At 40.3% G+C, this 22269-nt stretch overlaps 2 protein-coding genes and 1 long non-coding RNA gene across 10 annotated transcripts in view; 1 reads left to right on the top strand and 2 right to left on the bottom strand.

Moving 5' to 3' along the window:
• The window catches only part of TMEM117 (transmembrane protein 117), a 214606-nt gene that overhangs the window by 17169 nt on the left and 175168 nt on the right, over positions 1 to 22269 (top strand). For all 8 annotated transcript variants that reach the window (XM_082769091.1, XM_082769092.1, XM_082769093.1 and 5 more), the window contains one exon: positions 15058 to 15190. In XM_082769091.1, the coding sequence (XP_082625217.1) occupies positions 15058 to 15190 (133 nt within the window). The remainder of the gene's footprint in view (positions 1 to 15057; positions 15191 to 22269) is intronic.
• LOC309873831 lies at positions 3117 to 11147 on the bottom strand. The gene is made up of 3 exons (XR_014316743.1): positions 10956 to 11147; positions 9861 to 9984; positions 3117 to 3336 (listed from the first exon to the last, which is right to left on the bottom strand). It is a non-coding gene; the product is annotated as an uncharacterized lncRNA (long non-coding RNA).
• LOC309891751 (P2Y purinoceptor 1-like) lies at positions 4446 to 7496 on the bottom strand (the record flags this gene model as incomplete). The annotated part of the gene is made up of 1 exon (XM_082784577.1): positions 4446 to 7496. The coding sequence occupies one exon, from the start codon at positions 7494 to 7496 to the stop codon at positions 6501 to 6503; it is 996 nt and encodes a 331-aa protein (XP_082640703.1). The 3' UTR covers positions 4446 to 6500.

Below are 22269 nucleotides of genomic sequence, written 5' to 3'. Positions count from 1 at the left end.
AGTTAAGTCTCTAATTAAAATTACATTTAAAATCTGTGTAATGGAAATTGACAGATGCAGAAAAATGCAGAATTAAGCCTGCCTGCACACTCATCTAGTCCAACCCCCCTGCCAAGCAGGATCACCCAGAGCACATTGCGCAGGATGGCATCCAGGTGGGATATTTCCAGAGAAGGAGATATGGCATGGGATGGCATCCCATGGGATGGCATCCAGGTGGGATATCTCCAGAGGAGGAGACTTCACAACCTCTCTGGGCAACCTGTTCCAGTGCTCTGTCACCCTCACAGTACAGAAGTGTCCCCCCATATTCAGATGGAACTTCCTGGGCTTCAGTTTGTGCCTGTTGCCTCTTGTCCTGTCGCTGGGCACAACTGAAAAGAGACTGGCTCTGTCCTCTTGACACCCTCCCCTCAGATATTTACACACATTGATGAGGTCTCCCCACAGTTTTTCTCTTTTTCAGGCTAAGCAGGCCCAGTTCTCTCAGCCTGTCATCGTATGACAGGTGCTCCAGTCCTCTCATCATCTTTGTAGCCCTCCTCTGGACTCAGTCCAGTAGCCCCATGTCCCTCTTGTACTGGGGAGCCCAGAACTGGACACAATGCTCCAGGTGTGGCCTCACCAGGGCTGAGCAGAGGGGGAGGATCACCTCCCTTGACCTGCTGGCAACATTCCTCTGAATGCAGTCCAGGGTACTGTTGGCCTTCTTGGCCACAAGGGCACACTGCTGGCTCATGGTCAGCCTGTTGTCTACCAGGACTCCCAGGTCCCTATGCAGAGCTGCTGTCCAGCAGGTCAGCCCCCAGCCTGTACTGGTGCTTGGGGTTATTCCTCCCTAGGTACAGGACCCTGCACTTACCAAATTGAACTTGATGAGGTTCCTCTCGGCCCAACCCTCCAGCCTGTGGAGGTCCCTCTGAGTGGCAGCACAGCCCTCTTGGGTATCAGCCACCCCTCCCAGCTTTGTGTCATCAGCAAACTTGCTGACGATGTGTTCTGTTTCATCATCCAGGTTGTGATGAATAAGTTGAACAACACTGGACCCAGTACAGAGCCCTGCAGGACACCGCTAGGTACAGGCCTCCAAACAGACTGTACCACTGAGCACAGACCTCTGAGCCCTGCCATCCAGCCAGTTATCAGTCCACCTCACTGTCCGCTCATCTAGGCGACACCTCCTGAAAATGCATTTCACCAGCATTTGCTTCACCTGCAGTTTCTAGTTCACACCAGGTCCCTGTGACCACCAAAATTTAAGACAGGCTCCGCCAGAAACCTGACGGAGATGTCTTGGCTGTGTGAAGTGCTGTGTGAAGGCATCGCTCTGCTGGCCAGGTCAGTAGCTGAGACCTTGACTGTGTATGTTTTGTGGCATCAGGCTGCTTTTACTTTAGAGTGTGAAAGCTGAGAACTGCAGTCCTCCCTGACTAAGGCTCACCTTCCTCAGTTGGAGAAAGCCCCGTCCACACTGAACCATGTGAAAAAGAAGGGAGAGAGCATATCCGAGCAGTAATTCTCTACAGGCTGTTGGCACATGCCCTCACAGCTGGGCTTTGACTGCCTGTGTCAGGTGTAGGGGTGGCTGTGGAGGAGGTGGCGTGACTCATGCAGAGGTGCGGGGCACAGGCCCAGCCACAGGTGGGGGGGAAGCACGAGCCCAGTGTGTGGTTTGTGGACAGCATTGGGAGACTTGGGAGGCTGGGACATTTTCCTAGGACAGTGGAACCACCCCATTTCCCTCTGAGGTGGTTGGATGGACTTGGTTGCACTACCTGCCTCTGCCTTGGTTTCTTCAGCAGTAGAATCGGTGTGGTGATATTTTTTTTTCTTTTGTCTAAAGAACATTGACTTCCATGTGTGAAAGCAGTGAACAAAGGTGAAGTATGTTATCGGCCTTGTTGTAGTGTTTGTCATGGCCCTTTTCCAAGTGCAATGCTTCTGAGGCGTGGAAAAGAAAAACTTTGGTATCAGAGTACATTGGTTTATGTATCCTGAAGTGAAACCCAAAAGCTTAGGAGCATTTTAACACTGTTATTTTAAAAAGGAAAGCTTGTATCTTAATATGTGAAAATTTCAGGTGGTTTGTGTGTGAGATGCAAGTATCGAATGGGCAAGTGCAGTATGGTGAATGCATAAAGATGGCTTACCTTAAAGCACCTTTGGGACATCTGTAGGTCTATTTACATCTTCAGCTTAGAGCTCTCTGTTTTGACATTGTTTGCTTGCAAAACAATGGTGAGTTTTACAGTAATATATAAGGAAGTTGTTTCTCTGACCTCAGTTGATCACATACATAAGTACTCAAACCTTTTGGGCCGTGGGCCATTTTGTATTCATCTAGTATCTTATAAAGTTGTCCCTCACTGTAGTATCTCAGAATCTAGAAGTGGTACGTGAAAGCTACCCATACCTGGCAGTCAGTTTTGTAGGCTAATAAATTATTACCATGTTAACTGGTGTGTTCAAACTCATTAGAACAGCTGGGCATTTAATTAGATACCATGGCATGAGATTTAATCCAAACAGTGGTCTGTGAGGAACCAGTACTGCAACATATTTGTCATCATAGAAGATGTTGACTTTGGCAGTTTATTGTTCACTTATTGTAGGAAAATGGAATAATCTTATTTGATTTTATATGTGTATGTCAAACTATCTGCAGAATATTATAATAAAACATTTTAGGAGCTTTTATTTCCAAACAAAAATAAGACCAAGTAAATATGAACAGATGCTTTGTGCCTTTTAATTCTTACTTTGTAGAAAACCTTTGATTTCAGTCAGGAGAACATTAACATTAGTTCAGCCTGGTTGAACAGAAACACTTTTTAAAAGTGTGTTTAATTGATTATAGCATCTCTTATGAGCAGGCAAACAATGTCTAGAAGCCTTGTCAGCTACCAGGGAGTATTCACAGCTAATTATCATAAGGAACTGCTATCTGAACAGCAGAGGGAAAAGAGTGAATGATTTTTTTGTAAGGATTTTGTGTCCTAAAGATGATCTTTAAATACTAGATTGTGCCTACAGACTCAACCCAGTACAAGGCATGTTGTAGAAGATGCTTGAGATGGGAGAACAGGCAACAGAGGCACTGTGACACAGATAGCTTATTTATTTATTTATTTATTTATTTATTTGGATGTCTTCATTTTTTTCCTCTCCTGTTCTTCATTATTTGGGGTTGTCTGGGAATAATTTTTTCGGGGTATAAGGTGGTTTGTTTGCTTTTCCTTCCCCACGTTCTCTTGTGTCTGTGAGCACCTTGTTATTGATGGCTTTCTTGATAGAAAACTGGTGAGCTTTTATAGGTTTGTGGGCCATTCCATCCAGCTACAGAAACAGACATGGAGAGGAGGATTTATTTTTTTAATACAATTTATCCCATAATCTTCTGTCTGTGGAATACAAAAAGGAGAAAAGCAGAAAGTGTTTTTTCAAAGCATTTCAGTATCCAAACAGTGTGTCCCTTGTTCTGCAGATGAACCCAGAACTGTGGGCTGAGGACCTGGGCCACCTGCCTTATACAGTAAACAAGAGGAGTCTCCAGTTTTCTACTGCTTTTACCCAGCGAAGCATATAGGGCAGGGCTACCATCCATGCTGCCTGTATCTCTTGCTGAAATCCTTGGAAGTCAGGGAGGATCAAAAGATATGCAGCAGAAATCTGTATCATCTTGATAGATGCTATTTCATGGCAATTTTTATATTTTGAGTTGGCTGAGATCAGGATTCTTGCCTGGAAAAAGAGCTCCCTGCCTCTTTGCTTCCCCTGTCCTTTACTGGTCATTGGGCACAGCACTTACAGCGCTCCTTAATATTCCCTCAGGACCATGATGGCCATTTCTGGCATCGCTCCATCACGTGTGCCCTGGACCATGCAGCTCTTTGGTAGGGTGATGCTGACAGACAGCAGAAAGCAGCTCATTTTGCCTCCTTTTGCATCTTTTTATCTGTATTCTGCATAGTTCTGTCACACAGAGACTATAAAGGTCATTCTCCTTCAGTTAAATGTATCTTATGTTCTGATTACCTGACCAGAATGAAATTTCTCCTTATCTCACAGAAAACATTTTGAGTCAGACTGTCACATAGACTTTAAAGCATTTCCTAAAACAAGTTTTTCATTTTTATACACTGAAACGCAGGCAGTGAAAAACATGACTTTGCTTGAGAATCTGAGTGAACCATGTTAATGCTGCTTGCAAAAGGCATTGCATGTGAGTTGTGGAAGGGTCATCTGCGATGCTTTTCTATTGTTGAGCTTGCTGCAGGTTTTCAATCCAGTCTTTGATTGAAATTTTTGATTTTATTCTTGCCAACTTTGGGGACTTGTGACCACAGGTTGCAATCAAAGGTGTTATAAAGGCTGCAATTCTAAGAGGAAATATATATCTATATCTATATTTCCAAAATCAAGAAATTACTTTGATCACGTTTTTCACAATTTCTTCTGAGTTGAATGCTTATTTCTTCTTTAACAACAGAAGACCTTTCTAATGGTAGTAGCTTAATAATGTAATAGTAACATTACCATCTACATAGTAAGCAATGAGAACTGCATTAAGCTTTTATGTTTGACTTTGTGTGCAGAAAAACATATTTTGATTTCACATTGAATTTTACAGGCAAATTAACTTGATGAAAAGCGATACTGAAGTGAGAAAGAGACAGTGTATCTGTAGCTTTAAAGATAGCTTAGAAGATAAAAATAGCAAGTGTTTGGTTTTGGAAATAGCTCACTGTTTACAAACTTGGTGGTGCAATCCAGTGGGAGCAATAAACTCATTTATTGCAGAGCTTCACACTTATCTCTCCTGTCCTATCCCTTCTCATGCTGAGAGCACCGCTGCCACTAAATGACAGTGACATTGTTTCTGTATCAATTTGCGATGTGAGCATACACTAGAGCAGATAACTGCCGATGTGTGCCCATTCAGAGCTTAACAAACTCTCTTAAGGAAGTTAGTGCACTGCTAATAACCCTGCCATGTTTACAAAAGACAACTCATGCATAAAACAAAGTATTCTTCCTTTAAAATATGAGAAAACTAAGGATTAAGAAGACATCAAATGAATAAAAGCAGAATTTACAATGAGGTGAGTGTGTAACTTCACTGAACAGAATATAGACAGGCAATTTTGCTATGAGATCCTCATTTATATACATCCAAACCTATCTGAAGTGTTTCAGATTATCAGGACCTGATATCACAGATATTTCAATCACAGTTGAAAAAAATTAGAAAAAAACAATGTTCTAAGTATTTTATATACGTATACATGTATACATGAATGTATACTCAACACAATCGAAACATTCAAGTGAGATTTAATGCCTATGGAGAGTAGAATTATTTTTACATAGCAATGTGAGAACAAAATCTTATTAAAACTCGGGGAATAAAAAAAATAGTATACTGGAAAAAGTATATTAAAAAGTACTGTGTCATTAATTTCTGAAAGTATAGTTAATGAGCTTAGTAATATATAGGCTTTTATAATTAAGGTATTTCTTGGCAAGAAAGCAGGTGGTTGAATACGAAGCATGACTTTGCCCATGTATGTTGGGAGAGCACATATTTAATGACTGCTGAAGACAGATGGATGTTCTTCAATGGCTATAAAAAAAAGTCTGCTCTAGACTGATTACCTTAGGCTGCCCTGAAACTGATGCTAAGAGCCTAAGTGAACAAGACAAAAAACACTCTCTATAAGAGGGCAGTGTCTCTTATTCTTCTTGCAGCTCAGCCCCCTTTGTATTTCAGAACTTCTCCTTGGCATGCTTCTCCCTTTTGATGAGTTCAGAGTTTCCTGCCAAACAACCTGGTGTTTGTTTGCTTTAGGTCAGACTCACTATGGCTCTGACTATCCTTAGGGATGTTACCTTATTATTTTGTTTGTTTGTTTTTGGAAATCTGCTGAATTTATCCAGGTTAATGAGGTTCCACTGGCAGTGCCAGAGGAACTCTAGTGCACTCTACTCTATAAGGACTTATAGAATTAAAATTAGATACTTACAGAAAGCCTTTCTACAAATGCTCAAGAAGTTCAGCTGTTAGCATCATGATTCTTATCAATTGCACAGTCCAACCACAACAGCACTTCTGAACATATGAAAAATAATTAATAGAAGCTATAAGAAAATTCCCCAACACAATGTGCTTGACATTTTTCTGGCCAAGAGCTAAGGTAGCTACTTAGAGCTTTTATTCATTGTTCATTCCATATCACATGTATGTACAGGGAAGAAGTGCTATGTCACAATAAATTAAGGTGTATTTATGACAATGATATTTAAAATGCCAGTTCTGGAAAGCCAGGAGTTGCTAATGTTTCTTTTCTAGTTGATTTGCATGTCAGGTTTTACCCTGCATTGCTGTCTATTCTTGCTTACTCAGGAGATCGCTGTGCTATACAGGAGATGAAATTTTAAACTGTTCTAATGGTACAAAGCCAAATGGGTAGGAAGAGATGCGTGTCTTTGTAGATTGACATTTAAGTCACCGTTCTTGGGGACAGAATGATGTCCCTTACCTTTTGTGTCAGACAACAGCAGCACTGGCGTTTGGGATGACAGTTTATATCTTTCATTCTTTGATAGAATGTCTTATTTGCTAATGTAAAAATGATTGGGTCGAGGCAGCTACTGATGCTGCAGATGATCTCTGTGATCTGATAAACAGCAAACAACATATTTGTGCTTCCACAGGGTGCTTGACAAGTTATTTTGTAAATTAGTGTCACCATCATCATGACATGATAAGGTGTGAAACAAACAGCAAATAAAATCATAGCAGCTGAAATCAATAAAAAAGGCCTAATGATTCTGTTCCTTCTCTGCTGGCGTTTACTGAGTTGTAGCAATGCTTTGAGAGTCAACATATAGCATGTAAAGATGACTGTGACTGGAATTAGGAATCTCAAGACAATCTTGGAGAGTACAAATGGCATGGCAAATTGTAAAGGTCCTCCAGTGCTATCCTCGTTACTTGGGATGTCATGTCTTCCCATTTCAATTGTGTAAAAGATCTCTGGCACCGATGCAGTGACTATGAAGATCCATACAGCAATAGTACAAGACGTGGCCTTTCCTTTGTCCCACCACGTTAATGAACTGATAGGATGGACAGCACCTACGTATCTGTCAAAACTGATGAATGTCAGGAAGCAGACACTTCCGTAGATATTAATACTAAAAAATAGTCTTATGATGTGATAAAACGTTTGACTGGAATAGTCATCTGGCCTCTGGAGACTATAGTATACTGAAAAAGGTGCCATGAGAATCCAAGTGAAGTCACACAGTGCCAAATTAAACAGAAATATGCTGTTAGTAGTCCACGTCTTCCTGCAGCACACATAATGTCGCAGGGCAAGTATGTTGCCTAGAAATCCCACCAACAGAATGAAAAAGCAAACCAGAATCAGCAAATAACAGTACCACTCCAGCTTAGAATTGGTGTTGCAAATGAAAATGCATGTGCTGTTCATCGTCTTTCCATAGAGTGTGCCTGAAGGGGAAAAAGAGACCAACAGATTTTAAACAAAAATGTGCCAAGAACCTCGCTCCAAACAATGAAAGAGATGTTAATCTGTAAGGTTTGCCCAAGCTGGAGCTTGTTTGACAGTCATAAAACAGTCATTTATAGCTCAGAATCCACAACAACGTTTGATAGGAAGACAGGTATTCCTTAACACAAAATGACTTCCACAGGTGTGTTCACAGGCATAGGTCAGAATATAACAAGAGCTGCAGTGATGACCTGCTAAATAGAGATTGCATTATTGAGCTTTGCACATTTACCCAATGAACTTACAAAAAGTTAGTTCACACTGTACTGAATAAAGTGAAGATGAAAAGTGATTTCTCTAGAAGCTCAGCAATGAAAGCAGTCAAATGACTTTGCAGAAAGATAGAAAGCCATATGTTCACCTCCCAGTGTATTTTACAGGTGGGAAATGTTTGCTCTCTAAATGTATTTTGTTAATTATTGAAACACTGTACTTTAATCTGGGATGCCTGGACTGTTTCCCTACATGATTTTCCACAGTGTTTGTGAATATCAAACTTTGTATACATTTTTTTCTTCAACTAAAATTTATGAGATGACTTTGTAAATTGTTTAAAATATAGTCACCGTAATAGGTACAATATAGTTAGGTAACATTTGCTTTACAATGTGTTCCGTTAAAAGGAATTTTAATATGTATAGGGAAATTGTTTTTTCCTAAAATCATCCTGGCTAGACACCATGTGTGCTTTGAATTACATTGTGTTTCCCATCTCTCCGCGCCTTCCTTTTGGATAGCTATGAGTGAAGGCAGTAACAGTCCATTCCATTTGTGTTGTCAGTATAAATAAGCTCTGAACTGGCTACAAACAACAAGGACATAGCTGCATGAGGCAGTTGTAATGCCAGGGATTCCTGATCCCATCAGGTTCCTGGACAAGGACTGTAGGTAGGTCTGAATGGAAGGAGGCAGCCAGTTCTGCCACCTGCTCCACTTTGCTCTAAGTAGTCTGGATGAAGCCTGGATGTGTAGCCCTGTGACTGCTCTAAGGCAGTTACAGACTGGAACTAATAAATCCCCTGTCCCCTTTGTTACCTTCAGTTTACTAGACTTCACTCTGGGATGGGTTATATGGAGTTAGTTATGTATCTGGAGGTGCTGGAACTGCACAGCTTGGTAAGATGCATTTGGAGCTCAGAGTCACATTAGAAAACGTGTTTGCATTTGCCTATGTTGGTTTCCCATATTCTTTGGATTTCCTGTGAAGCTCTGTAGGCGTTTTCCGTGAATCCAATGAATCTTGGGGTTTATATTTGGATTTTCTAAAAGGTTCTCACTGTCTCTTACTTATTCATTGTATTATAGCAGAGCTGAGAAGCCATAACTGATACTGGATTTTTGAACACCGTGCATTGCAATTGGTGTGAATGCCTTACAACCTATCAAACAGGTTGGATACCATCAAAGAGGTTCAGAAAGAAATCAAACCTTTTTCTGAGGCAACATAAATAGCAGGAGAAGAACAGGACAAGAACTAGTGGTTGTCCATCAGAATTTGAAGGCTTCTCTACAATCAAGACCCAGTTTCAGTGCACCTGAGTAGACATAATCAGCATACCCTGCCATGTCCTGAGAATACTGGAGCTACACTGATGTCCAGTAGATGAGCATATGTACTGTAATGATTTCAGCAGTGACTTTTTTTTTTTTTTATCAGGCTTTCATGAAAGTAGGATTGGGCTTTCAAAGCTAAAAATGCACATTTTTGTGGTTAAGTTTCCAGCTAAACCGTTTCAGCTGTTGGTGGAGATGGCCAGGAACACTAAATGGGCAGAAAGATCAATCGCATGATGGGTCATCCAAAATTAAAGGAGTATCTTTGATTTGATGAAGGGCTCGATATTAAAATATTAGTCATATGCCCAAGAAAGAGTTGAAGTTTGTGAGCTCCAGCACCCATAATTAAGACAAGGAAGTGTACTAAAGTCATGGGTAGGAATTGTATGTCGCTCCTGTAAGAAGCAATGTAATGAATCCAACTGTCTTATGGGCTATGGATATAAGGTTGCTAGAAAAGTTTTAATTTTAGAACAGTGACCTATAGACTCAGTTTTTCTATCTGTCTATAGGGTTATCTCATTTCCTGGACCTGAAAGTGATATGTCTTAGATCTGTGACTCTCTAACAATAACTATCTACAAGCTCCTCTGTCATTTTCCCCTAGCAGCATCTGCAAGCTGTAACAGAAAGTCCAGAGAGTTTCTCTTTCTAGAAGAAGTCATATTTCTTAATGCTTTTGATTATAGAAGATGTAAGACCTGATCTGAATATAAGTTGACTTACTGTGGCTCACTATGCTGTCCGTGACTGATGAGCTGATTTCCTTCCTGGTTTGTTGCCGTGTCCTAAATCATGAAGTCTCTACTTCCCTCTGTTCTCCTTGTACCTGTGATACGGCCTCCAAAGTCTTGAAGTAGATAGATGAACATGTTTGATTAAAAAATAACATTTTGATGAAACTCCTTTTGGAGCTAAGAAGCACTGTATCACTGAAGAGAATCTGATCTATGTATACAGCTAATTGCAGCTCACAGTTTACCACTATTAATCATTTATATGGCGTTTAACTTGTACTTCCAAAGTTCCATTATGTTTAATGAGTTTGTTTATTTTTAAAGTATTTACTTCGATATGAATAAGTATATCCTAGGAACCATTCTTCCACATCATGTCTGTTTATTTTTATTTTTTTTTACATTTGTAACAAGGTCGTAATGAGAGATTAATTTGTCCTGATGTAAAGATTAAGCTGAATTAACAGCTTATTTTATGTAATTTCATTCCTTATCCACTTTCTCTTTGTCCCTTGCTCCTTTTTGCTTGCTAGTCTTTACAGTAAATGTCCTTATTTTACAGCAGCTGTTTTGTTTGGATTATTCTAAGAATTTTATATGGTTACCCTGTGTAGGTTTTCCACACTTCTGCCTATTCACATATCAATCTACTTCTGTTATGTATTTCTCAAAGTGTACCCTTTTAGCTCATTACATAAAAAGAATACACTGGGGACAATAAGTAATACAGGGCTGTATTTGTATGCAGTGGGATCAGTACATTGTACTGATAGCCAATTCCTTTCTTCCTAATGACTCAATCTGTATTGCGATTAAGCTACTATTTCTTTCATTAAAAATGATGTTCATGTACTTACTTGGGGGTTAATAAAATCCCATATGGCAAACATTAACTACAGTAGAGTGTTAGATAATGTTTAAGAATTTTCCTATCAGAGGCAATATTTATGAAAAGATACTTTAAATAATATGAAATTTATGCGTGTACATACTAATCAGTGTGCAGTAGCTAAGTAAAATAAATAAATATATATTTCTGTAGAGAATACAAGTGGGATGAATATGTAATAAATCTTTCTCTTACCTGTTTTAGGACTGCTGTAATTATCTCTTTTACAGAAGTCTAGATTCCAGGCTCTGGTGTTTCTCTCCATTAATCAGGATCTTCTAAAATCACCACTCTGTTTTACAAGTGCTGTTTTTAATCCAAGGTTTCAGTAGTATTCCATATGCAATGGCAGCTCTTCATGGAGCAAGTGTCAAACTGTAAGAGAGAGATCATTTCATCATTATGCCCCTCCTCTCAATCAGTCAAGACAAATTGCTATTACCATAGCAGCCTCCACTTGCTTTTCAGGGAAAGGGACTTACTGCAAATCCAGTCTGGCTTGGTTTGGGACTTTCATTGTTGCTAACATGACAGAGAAGAGTGGAGGGGCCTGGGTCACATATGTGTGTATTTGCACCTTCCTTTTTTTGCCCCTCCTTCACTGCCAGAACTGCTGCCCTTCTGAACTGGGCAGTGCACCTGTGCTGCTCTTGCCTGCTGCAGAGCTTGGTTAGATACCTTTATTTTATTTTAGGAAAGGGATGGATGAGACTGAGAGAGGTTTAGAAGAGGAAAGGAGCAGTAAGATCAGATGTAAAGATCTGGAAACTGTGTAAAATGAAATTGTTTGGACAGGTGAAAAGGCTAATGGGTGACAGGACAAAGAGGTGAGAAACTGATGTATTTAGGACAGTAAAGGACAGAGAGAAAAAAAGTAAGAGCACAAGATAGAAAAGGAAAACTAGCCTAGGCAAAATACGTTCCTGAAGAAAACGTGACAAAAGTTTCTCCTATTACCTGCGATGCGAGTAAGCAGAGCTTTTTTTCCAAGTGACAAGACATACAAGTATGCTTTGAAAAATACATTCTCTGCAGAATGAAGAGAGAGGTATATCACATCACATGATTAAAGCACCTACATCTAACTATTTAAAACGGTACCAGATTCTAGACAGGCTTCGACTTTGCTGTCTTAATGAAGTCAGGGAAGCACATAACATATGTCAGGGGACATGCTTTTACTTCAAATATTTCACAGAAGAAAGGCTTTTTTAAGCTGATGAAGAGAAAGATGATGTATGAGTCAGTAACATTTTTAACATTGGAATTGAATTGTAATGGTCTGTAATCTTTCTCAGCTTCTCTTAAATGCTGTTATGAGTAAACTAATGTTGCATTCTCTCTTTTTTCCTTTAGATTTCATATTCAGTGTGTAATTGCAAATAGATCACAGAATTTCTAGGTTGAAAGAGACCTCTAGATCATCGAGTCCAACCTCTGACCTAACACTAACAAGTCCTCCACTAAACCATATCCCTAAGCTCTACATCTAAACATCTTTTAAAGACCTCCAGGGATGGTGACTCCACCACTTCCCTGGGCAGCCTGTTCCAATGTCTAACAACCCTTTTGGTAAAGAAGTTCTTCCTAACATCCAACCTAAACCTCCCCTGGCTCAACTTCAGCCCATTCCCCCTTGTCCTGTCACCGGGCACATGGGAGAACAGACCAACCCCCACCACGCTACAGCCTCCTTTAAGGTACCTGTAGAGAGAGCCTCCTTTTCTCCAGGCTGAACAAGCCCAGCTCCCTCAGCCGCTCCTCGTAGGACTTGTTCTCCAGGCCCCTCACCAGCTTGGTCGCCCTTCTCTGGACTCACTCGAGCACCTCCATGTCCTTCTTGTAGCGAGGGGCCCAAAACTGAACACAGTACTCGAGGTGCGGCCTCACCAGAGCCGAGTACAGGGGGACAATCACTTCCCTAGCCCTGCTGGCCACACTGCTTCTTATGCAAGCCAGGATGCTGTTGGCCTTCTTGGCCACCTGAGCACACTGCTGGCTCATATTCAGCCGACTATCAACCATCACTCCCAGGTTCTTCTCTGCCAGGCAGAAATAGGATACAAAAAAAATGTGCATAAGGAACTGAGATTTTTCTCTGTGTGTGAGCGGTGGAAAAATGAGGACTCTAGGGTCTTATTTTGCAATATTGAAGTGAGGCATTATAACTGAGCACTTGGTAAATTTTAGTTTAAAAAAACTGCTTGGTAGTTGATTGGCCTTTCTTATATTGCCTTATCAGTAAAAATAATAGCAACTATATTGCTGCTAAACATGTTAAATAATATCTGTTGGTACAAAGCCGTTTTGAAATCCCTGCTAGGATGTTAGGTGTTGATCTTGCTGGGAGTCAAGCACTGAAAAAATTGTTCTAGACCTTTCCACCACTACTCCCTGACTTCTGTTTAGGTCATTAATTACTGAAAATACATAGCCCTTGCTCAGTAGGAACCATTAAAACCAAGTGTAAACTACAAAGACTGAGGAGAGTGTTGTACTGCATTACGACTTCTGTGGTAGGACAAGAAAAACAGTCTTGTTCTGACAAATGTGCAACATTGCATTTGTGAAACGATGAAACATTACCATAAGAAACAATCAGCTCAGATACTCTAGGGAACATTTAATTCTCTGTGATGCAGTGACAACATTTGGTGAACATTTCTGGCTAGGAAATGAATAATAATTACATCGTAAGTATAGCTATAAGCTCTATTCTGATTTGCGACACTTTTTTGTTTGCTTGGTGGTTTAGCTGTTTATTTATTTATTTATGTTACCACTTATGGACTTAATCATTTTGGGGACTTGTGGTATAATGTAGCAAAAGTCAACACCATAAAAAAAGAATATTATTATCTTCCATTTTGTGGATCAAGGACCTGAGTGCAGAGGGTAAATGATTTGTATGTAACATAACAAGATGTCTCTGGTAGAATTCAAATCTGACTCTAAATCTGATGGCATTTGCCTGGTGTATATCACTTGGGAGGTGACCCCAGCTGAACACTTCAGTAGAACTGGCGTCTATGCCCCCTGATGTACTTCAAGAAGCTCAGACTTTTTCAGGGTTTCAGATGCTGCCATTAAATGGGTGGCAGATAAGAACACATGGCAGCTTTATAACCTCAGAAAAGCAGGGAGCAATGAGATTGCACAGTATTATCTCAGTTTTGTTGTGAGGAAGGGTGATTATTTACATACTTACTAACCATCTATTCACGTGTACTTTGGGCTTAAGCAAGAATCATCTTTGGTCCTGCAGTCACCTGCTCAGAGAAGCACATCTCTTTTTCTCATTAGCTCAAATGTCCTGAATCCTCCACTTCTGTTCTATGTTCATGTTTTTCACAATGTAGACCAGCACATAAGAGGAGATCTCTATCACCTCATATGATAGTTGATCTGACTCTGTCTATAGTCAGTGGAAAGAGACAGGCAACCATAAAGAGCTAATGACTGTTTTTACTGCTCAAGAGTCTGGCAGCAAATAATGGATTTGTACAGCCTGAGGTACTTCTGAATTTATACACTTGTTTCTCTGAACACTGCAAATGCCACTAAATGTGGCTCTTGCCTCCAGGTCTTATTCTGTGAGATTTTCCCTGCTGTGGTATTTGGTTTAGAATTTTTGGATGTAGCAGTTTCTAGAAAATGGGGTGGCTTATTCCCTCCCCGTCCTTCAGGTCCATCACTCCCTCCCAATTCTACACAGATGTTCAGCACTACTGTTCACTGAGTCTCAAAGTCAGCAGGTTGGTGGACCTAATAAATAGGAGGAAAAATTGTAATTATTCTTTTTCTAGATGGGTTAGTTCACCACTCTTGTTCACTTGTGCATAGCTGCTCAGCTTGCTGTGCCAGCATTAGAGCACAGTGGGTACAGATGTTAATAGCTGGAGCAGGGAAACAATAAAGGCTGCTTGATCAACGTGCAGAATTACATGTGGTGTATGTGAAACCACAGCCACATTTTGCACACGTACCACAGGACCTGACGTGAACTCCTTCAGAGGATCAGTTTAATGATTTTGATTGCAGAATCAGAACCTCAATCAGTTTGTCACCAGTTTGTGGGAAGCAACCTTGTAATTTTGTATGGACAATCTCTGTCCATGCTGAACTGCAAAAGACTGGTTTGGTTGCTTGATACCACATCTGTCCTCCCCACACAAAGTGAAATAATTGGATGTACCAAGACATACAGTTTAGGACTTTATTTTGTTTTTGTTATCATGTAAATATATATGCTTACTGACTGACTAAAATATGGTTTCTTGTAATATTCATACGACAGGTCAGTTGCTTCGTCTGAAGATGTTTCGAGAGGACCACGGGTCTTGGATGACAATGTTCTTCAGTACTATCCTCTTCCTCTTCATTTTTTCTCACATTTATAACCTATTCCTCATTATGGAAGGGAATATGAGGTAGGTTGCAGAGTTTTATTCTCTCTTTTTTTGCTCTAGGATATATTCCATTGGAAACTTGTCATATTATGCTACTTTAGAATGATCAAGAGATTACCAAAATGTAAATATAGTAGTATTCACCATCTTTTTTATTATTTCTGTGTTCTGAATTTAGGTAGAATAATAATTCAGTTGGTTAATGAACCGAAACTTTAATCCTCTTGGCTACAAAAAGAGGGATCCTAGCCAAATGATAGCAACTATTACTTCAGGGTACTAACAAACATTATATCAAATTCTTTTGATTTGAAGTTACAGCTCAGCAAATCTGATTTGAAGTGAAGACTGAGTAGTTTAAAAGTATAAACATTACTATTGTCCATACTAAGGAAATTCAGAGGTAAAGCTAAAAGAAATTGAAACATCCACACCTGAGGAATCAGACACTCAAAACACAAACATTACATGTGCAGTACAGTGCTATTTTGGTTATGCAAAATAATACTTGCTGATCCAGTTTGTTAAAAAGATTCTTAAAAATGTGTATTTATTTAGTTTTCTTCCCATGAAATGCTCCAACAGGGTGAAGTTACTGTTGGTTGAGGGATGAACAGCTATCTTCTTATTATGTCTGGACTTATTTTAAACTGAACTTTTAATCTGAAATTTATGGTTTAAGAAAACTTGCTTTCTCTTATTGTGCACAAAACCATTTTCAGATGCTGATTTTTGTGAGAAAACCTACATTATTACTCATCTAATACAGGCAAAATGAGATCATTGGACAAAAAATACAGTTGATTTTTTTTTTTTTTTTAATGAAAAGCAAGGTAGCATCTGAAGAGTTTTTAGCAAGAAATAAGAAACTCGATGTATATTTCAGTTGAATAACCATATCAAATAATAGAACGACTTGTTTTTAGCAAAATATCAAAGGCATATCAACAGAACCTGATGAAGTGTTATTAAATGGACCTTGGCGTGGCATGTTACAGATCTTTGGCTGTCAACAAAAATACGCAGCGTATAAAGTCATCTTAACAATGTGACATAAACCAAACCCTGAGTAGAGAATAGATTGAGTGTCACTGAATGAAACCAAGTGCAGAGCAGCTGAGCTAATCATATGTCATGAAGACTAAATTGATTCAGGCAAGGTGGGTAAAACAGCAGAATCAGCCAATATTTTAGAAGAAATGACCGGGAAATGATCATGGTAATGATGTGGTAAATATGAATAGGTGCCTAATAATAGGCAGAATAATCCTCCCTGCAGTAGGGAGCGTGGGAGCATTACAGCTTTCTGGCTTCCCTATTTACATAGTCATATGATTTATTGGTATTATGTTAAGATTTATATTTGGTATTTCTAAAGCTTCAGAAGCTATAACTGGCTATTAGGCGAACATTAACTGCTTTGAAAGCTGGCTCATGACTGGCAACCAGAGTTCATTTGTCCTTGTCAACATTCCTGTTGCCCCTATCTGTTACACACTTCCATTAGCAGCACTGAGGAGATTGCGTGGCAATCAGTGTCCACGTTCATGGAAATAGATAGGCACAGCATATTTCTAAAATAGCTGGTGTTAGTCAACCTATCCTCTCACTTACTAGTCAGGTCCCTCCGTGCCTGGAACTGATGCTAGCCCTAGGTTTGTTACCATCATTTTGGGAAACTGATCATGGCGTGCTCCAGGAATCACCCTGACTTTCTGAAGTGTGTGGAGGCTTGGTAAGGCTGTTTGTGTGTGCATTGCAGCAAAAAGGCAGCAAGCAGATAATGAATAAAAAGTGTCAGTTTCAAACTGCACAACCTAAAACATCAACCTAACAAACAGAGCTATTGGATCAGCCATTTCAAAGCCAAGATAGAACAATGTGTAATACTTACAAAAAGAGGATTTCTACAACAATAGGCAAACATCATTAAAGCCAACTACTTCACATTGTCTTAATACAATGTTTTAAGGAGTAGATTACTTTCTCCTGAGTAAATATAATCTTTGTGAAAGCCATTTGTTTCATGTTTTGTACTTGTGTACAAAACAACACCTCTGTACACGTATTTTGCTACAGAACCTTACTGAAATGACTGGCATCAGAAGAACTGGCTTCCAGGAGAAAGGTCAGAGTCCACCTGTATGATAGTTACAGTCTTTGTAGAGATAAGTAGACCTCATTCCCATGGGATCTTATGAAACACAGGCACTCAGAATACATATCTTTCCAATACAAAGCTTGTGGAAGACTTACAGATACTGTCTACTAAGACTGAGCAGAAAAAAGTTAGTTATTTTTACATATGTTTGCTCCTTGTTCTGTCTTTGGTTCACCTTGCCCTGTGTGCTGCCAAGAGTGATTCTGAAAAGTTCCCGTATGTCACATATTTGATGTCATCAATGAAAATTCCTCTGTGGCTCACCAATAGGAGAATCATATGTCTTGCATGTGCATGCCAGCCTGGGCGACTGCAGCAGAAGCAATATCCTGTTGAGAGGCTGATAAACTGATGCCAGGAGTGCTTTAAAGTCCTATCATGTTTCTATCTCTAAGAAGGTACATTTTGCCATTGCCAAGATTTTTATCTTTTTTTTTTTATGAGTATTTTTGAAGACACTTCACATGTGTCTCAATTTGGCAAAGTTGAGGTCTGAATGTATCCCTTAAAGGATAATGGCACAGACTGTAAGTTGCTGGGAAAAAGTAAAAACAGAACGAGTTGCTGGTATTTGAATATACATTATACAGCTGTTTTCTAGGTGAAAGTGTAACTATTTGAACTGAAATTTTTGTGAGGGATTATAATGCATCATTTTTAATTTAAGCCTCTTCTTTTTTTCAGCAACATTTCTTTTTCACCATTTATTGCATTGACCCACTGTACTTTGTTACTGCTCTTTTAGTCAGAGCTCGACATCTGGTTGAGGAAGCATATTTGAAAAGCTGTCCGACAATGATCTGCAGCTATTATTTCTTATTCCTTCTCATCCCTGAAAATAGTAAGCAGAAGCCTAGACAGGCACAGAACCCAAGAAAAACAAGGTCTTTAACAGAGAATTTCTCTGTCAGGATTGTGTTAAGCCTACTGTGATGCTTTGGAAGACCAGACTGTGGAGACAGAAAGGAGGAAAGGATGCCTGCTTTATGCACGATAATTTAACCCAGGGCTGAAGGAAGGGTTAAGATAAAAGGATTTGCAGTCAGGCCTCATTTTACAAGGTCTGTGTCTCTTAGGTGCTATTTCAGGATAGGTAATTGTAGTTAAGGGATTTTTTCGTTAAGTGTGTTTTTAATTACTTACCAAACCATTCCTAAATAGTCAAGAGGCATGAAATGCCAACAGCAAGACAAAATTACTGGCAAGTTTGTGTAACCATCTTGAAGGGGTTGAGGCACAGCAGGGTTGAGGCACAGGAACAAGGTGTTTGGTATTTGGTCTAACTGGTCCTTCTGAGCAAGAAAGATATGGAAGAGAGAGGCTAAATATGAAAACAATCTGGAGGTAGGAAGGTTCAGCCATTATTCAAATGATTTAGAGATCTGGGGAACATACCAACACAATTCCCACAGAATAGAGTAGCAGGCCTTGTCAAAGCTGCTATGAGACTAAGGCAGAAAAAGTTGTTCTGTGTAAACCAAAGTAACCTTAAGGAGTGCTTTATGCTCAGATAAGGAGAAAAGATTTATTCTGGAATACTTTTAATACTAGAGGCACAGTAAAACCAATTGCAGAGGATCAGAAGAAATATTATCTTACATGATGCCAGAGGCTGCGCTGTGCAGTGGGAATGAGGCCATTTCATTTCCTCTGTAAATTGGGATTTTAAGGCTTTGAAGTAGTGAGAAGGGCATTACCGATTACATCTTCTCAATGGGTGTATGTCTATATTACCCAGCGATATAGTGCACTGAGAGAGGGATGCTGGTATGCCATGACGTGACGCATGTTGGCCTGAGGATCTGCTCTTCACATTGTAAGTCTTGCAAAGGTTTTGTGCAGATGAACAGAAGTGCAAGGTCGGAATGCTGTGGTTCATCTGCACAACAGTCCTCTGCACAACATGTCCAGAAGGCATAGCAAGCAGGCTATCGGATGTCTAAAGTTGATGTCAATTTGTTTGCTCAGCACTTGTTTTTGCCCTCACATGGCTGAAAAAAATCCCTCCTTACTTACTCCATACTTTATCCATCTTACAACATCTGTGGGAGCCTGCTTTGAAACCTCAGTTCATACTCTGAATGTTATTTCCATTGACACAGGCCTGCATATACTGAACAGAAGTTGTTGTTGTTGTTTTCTTTTTTCTTTTTTCTTCTTTTTTTTTTCTTTTTCCTTTTTTTTTTTTCTTTTTCTTTTTTCTTTTTTCTTTTTTCTTTTTCCCTTAGTTACAGAAAATAAGGAGATAGGGACTGCTCTCTTATGGAACCCAGCATCTGCTTTGCAGTTCTTCCATCCCAAAAAGTATCTAGCAGCTCCTGTCACTTAACCATAATGTTTTCTTTACACACTACTCTGAAAATGGGGGGCAGGGGTGAGTTCCAGTTTGCTTGGAAGCTGAACTGGAGCACTGCCAATGCTGCTGGGCAAGGCTGAAGAGTATGATGTGGTGGTAGCACACCATGACCAGGTGAAGTGCCAATGAGGAGTGGCTATACAGCTTTAATGTGGCATCACCATGGCTGCAGCATCAGAGGAAAAAAAAAATTCTTAGGATCCAATACCCATTATGAAGAGGGCAGTCACAGCACCTGATCTGTATGGGCTGCTGGCTGAACACCTCGGTCTGCCATGGGGAGACCTCCTCTGTTGTGGAGGTGGCTGTTGTGTGAGCACCATCCATGCTCGATTTCTTAGAATTGTCCTAATGATTTATTAAGGCCCATCAGGTGCCTGGCACAGAGCTCGTAGACTGTTGCCATGTGAGTAGGAGTGGCCATGCTGTGAGGAAGCGGCAGTGGAGGAGCCATTGCTAACAATCAGCCCCTTGGGGTCCCACCCGGCCCTTCTGTCCCCAGTCCCCATGTAGGGCAGGAACTGGGCATTTCCTCTATATAACCAGTGCCTCCTGGCCCGCCAGGGATAGTTTAGTGTCACTTTGTTGTGACAGGGTGAGTCGTTGTGACAGAGTTTATCCGACCTTCAGCAGGCCTTGGCACCCAGCCACTCACCTGGGGCAATGAATGCACCCAAGGTGGAGGCTCTGCGGGGCACTGAACTTGCAGTTGCATGGAAGCTGGATGTCTGTCTGTCAGGAGTGGTCACTGCACAGTCCCTCTGGGAACATGGTGTGCCAGGAGGCACATCTGGAGTCCCCCCACCCAGCCCTGAACAGGGTGACCCTGTCCATACAGCCCTCAGCAGGAGATTGATCTCCTAAGTACCTTCATGACCTTCTGGGAGGTGATTTAGGTCCTTAAAATGCTTATAATATCTTGCGCTGATGTTATTAATAACACCCAGCCAACGTTTCTGTTAGAAATAGTAAAACTGGAAAAGCAGGAATGCTGCTGAACATTTGCAGCAAAACCAAAACTATTATGTGTAAAAGCAAAGAGCCCATTGTGCTGAAGTAAGACCCTTAGAGGATTAAACAATAAAAACATTTCACAGAGTGACATTCCAGAAAGTTCAGGTCGGCATGACCTAGCTTGAAGACTTTTTAAAAACTTTTTAAGTACATACGTTCACATAATAAATGGTAACAAAGACAATGTGAGAATAACAAGTACTTTAAAAAATGTTTTACTGTATCACATACTTTAAAAAAGGAGAAAAAAAAAAAGAAAAAAAAAAAACGCACACAAAACCCCACCAACTGATCAGAGTCCAGCTCTGCCTGTTACATGGGGAAACTGGAGCTGTGTTGGGCTATGGATTTCTTAATGCTTTCCCAGTGATTCCCAGCTCACAGCATGCAGATCCAGTCAGCTGGCAAGCTCCAGGGTGTCCTCCCCCAGTTGCCTGTTAACGGGAGACTGTGCTACTTTGCCAGAGATCTGATTTCTGCACCTTGACTTTGGACTCAGTCAAAAAGCTAAAAGCAGTTGAAAGGCGGTAGCTCTCTCCTTGACCTTTTATTATCCCTTGTGTTGTACAGTGGCCAACCCTTTAGATGTTTACAGAATCCTCTTCTTGCCCACAGCCACTGCAAGAGGACTGATCCCATCACTGTGGTCTGTTCCATGTTTCAGTACCCTAAGTCCCCAGTACCAGAGGCATATGGTGTGCTACAAGGCATGCTGTTATGCACTTCCAGCTTGGTTTCACAGGAAGGGAGGCTTTTATCTGTAGAGTGAAGGTTAATAGAAATGTGCTTGGTATAAATGTACTGTGTGGTGCGTCAGGTGTGGATTCAAGTTGTCACAAGTGCCTATGTTGGGTGGCAGACCTCTAAATCCAGGGCCTGGAGTTGTGGCTCTTCTCAACACTTTTCAGTTCAACATCTTGTATTTAATTTTCAATGCCCATATAATCTGCACAGCAAACTGAAGCCATCTTATATCAGAGCCCTATCTATTTTAATCATAAGAATTAGCCATTTACATGTGTTTCAGGCTGTAGGTATTCTAATTAGTTCTGTTATAACAGCTACCAAGTAACTTTGGCCACTGCTAGTCCCATCTAGGCCCTAACCCTGTGCAGTGAACTCATGGAACGATGATTAACTTAGTAGTGTCTGAACAGGTAGGATTAATCTCTTTGAAGTGCAGATGGGAAGGTGTGATATCTCTTTTATCAAAGTATCACTGAACGCTTTTTTGAAACATGAGGGTCTTGTGCATTTATTTATCTGTTAACCAGACTTGTAGTCTTCTGCAGTGATTTTAAGCAGCAAAACATCTAACAGATGAAAGACAGATTATTTATTTAGCTCTGTATCTGAAACTATTTTTTTTTAATCAAATGGGAAGGACGACTTGTTAGTGGAGGGAAGGAAAAAAAGAATATTGCTAGTGTTCTGTAAAACTGCATTTTCAGTTTCTGAGTGTATCCCGAAAAGACCCACGCGGTGGCAGCAAAGGGCATAGTTTAATGTTGGAAAAGTTAAATCCAGTGCAAGTATAAGGGGATTCTTTTTGTCAAACTTTTTTTCCAA

This window comes from Aythya marila, assembly GCF_965140915.1.
Source record: "Aythya marila genome assembly, chromosome: 1".
NCBI lineage: Eukaryota > Metazoa > Chordata > Aves > Anseriformes > Anatidae > Aythya > Aythya marila.
The sequence above is the reverse complement of the archived record's forward strand: the minus strand, read 5'-3'. Positions and strand labels throughout refer to the sequence as shown.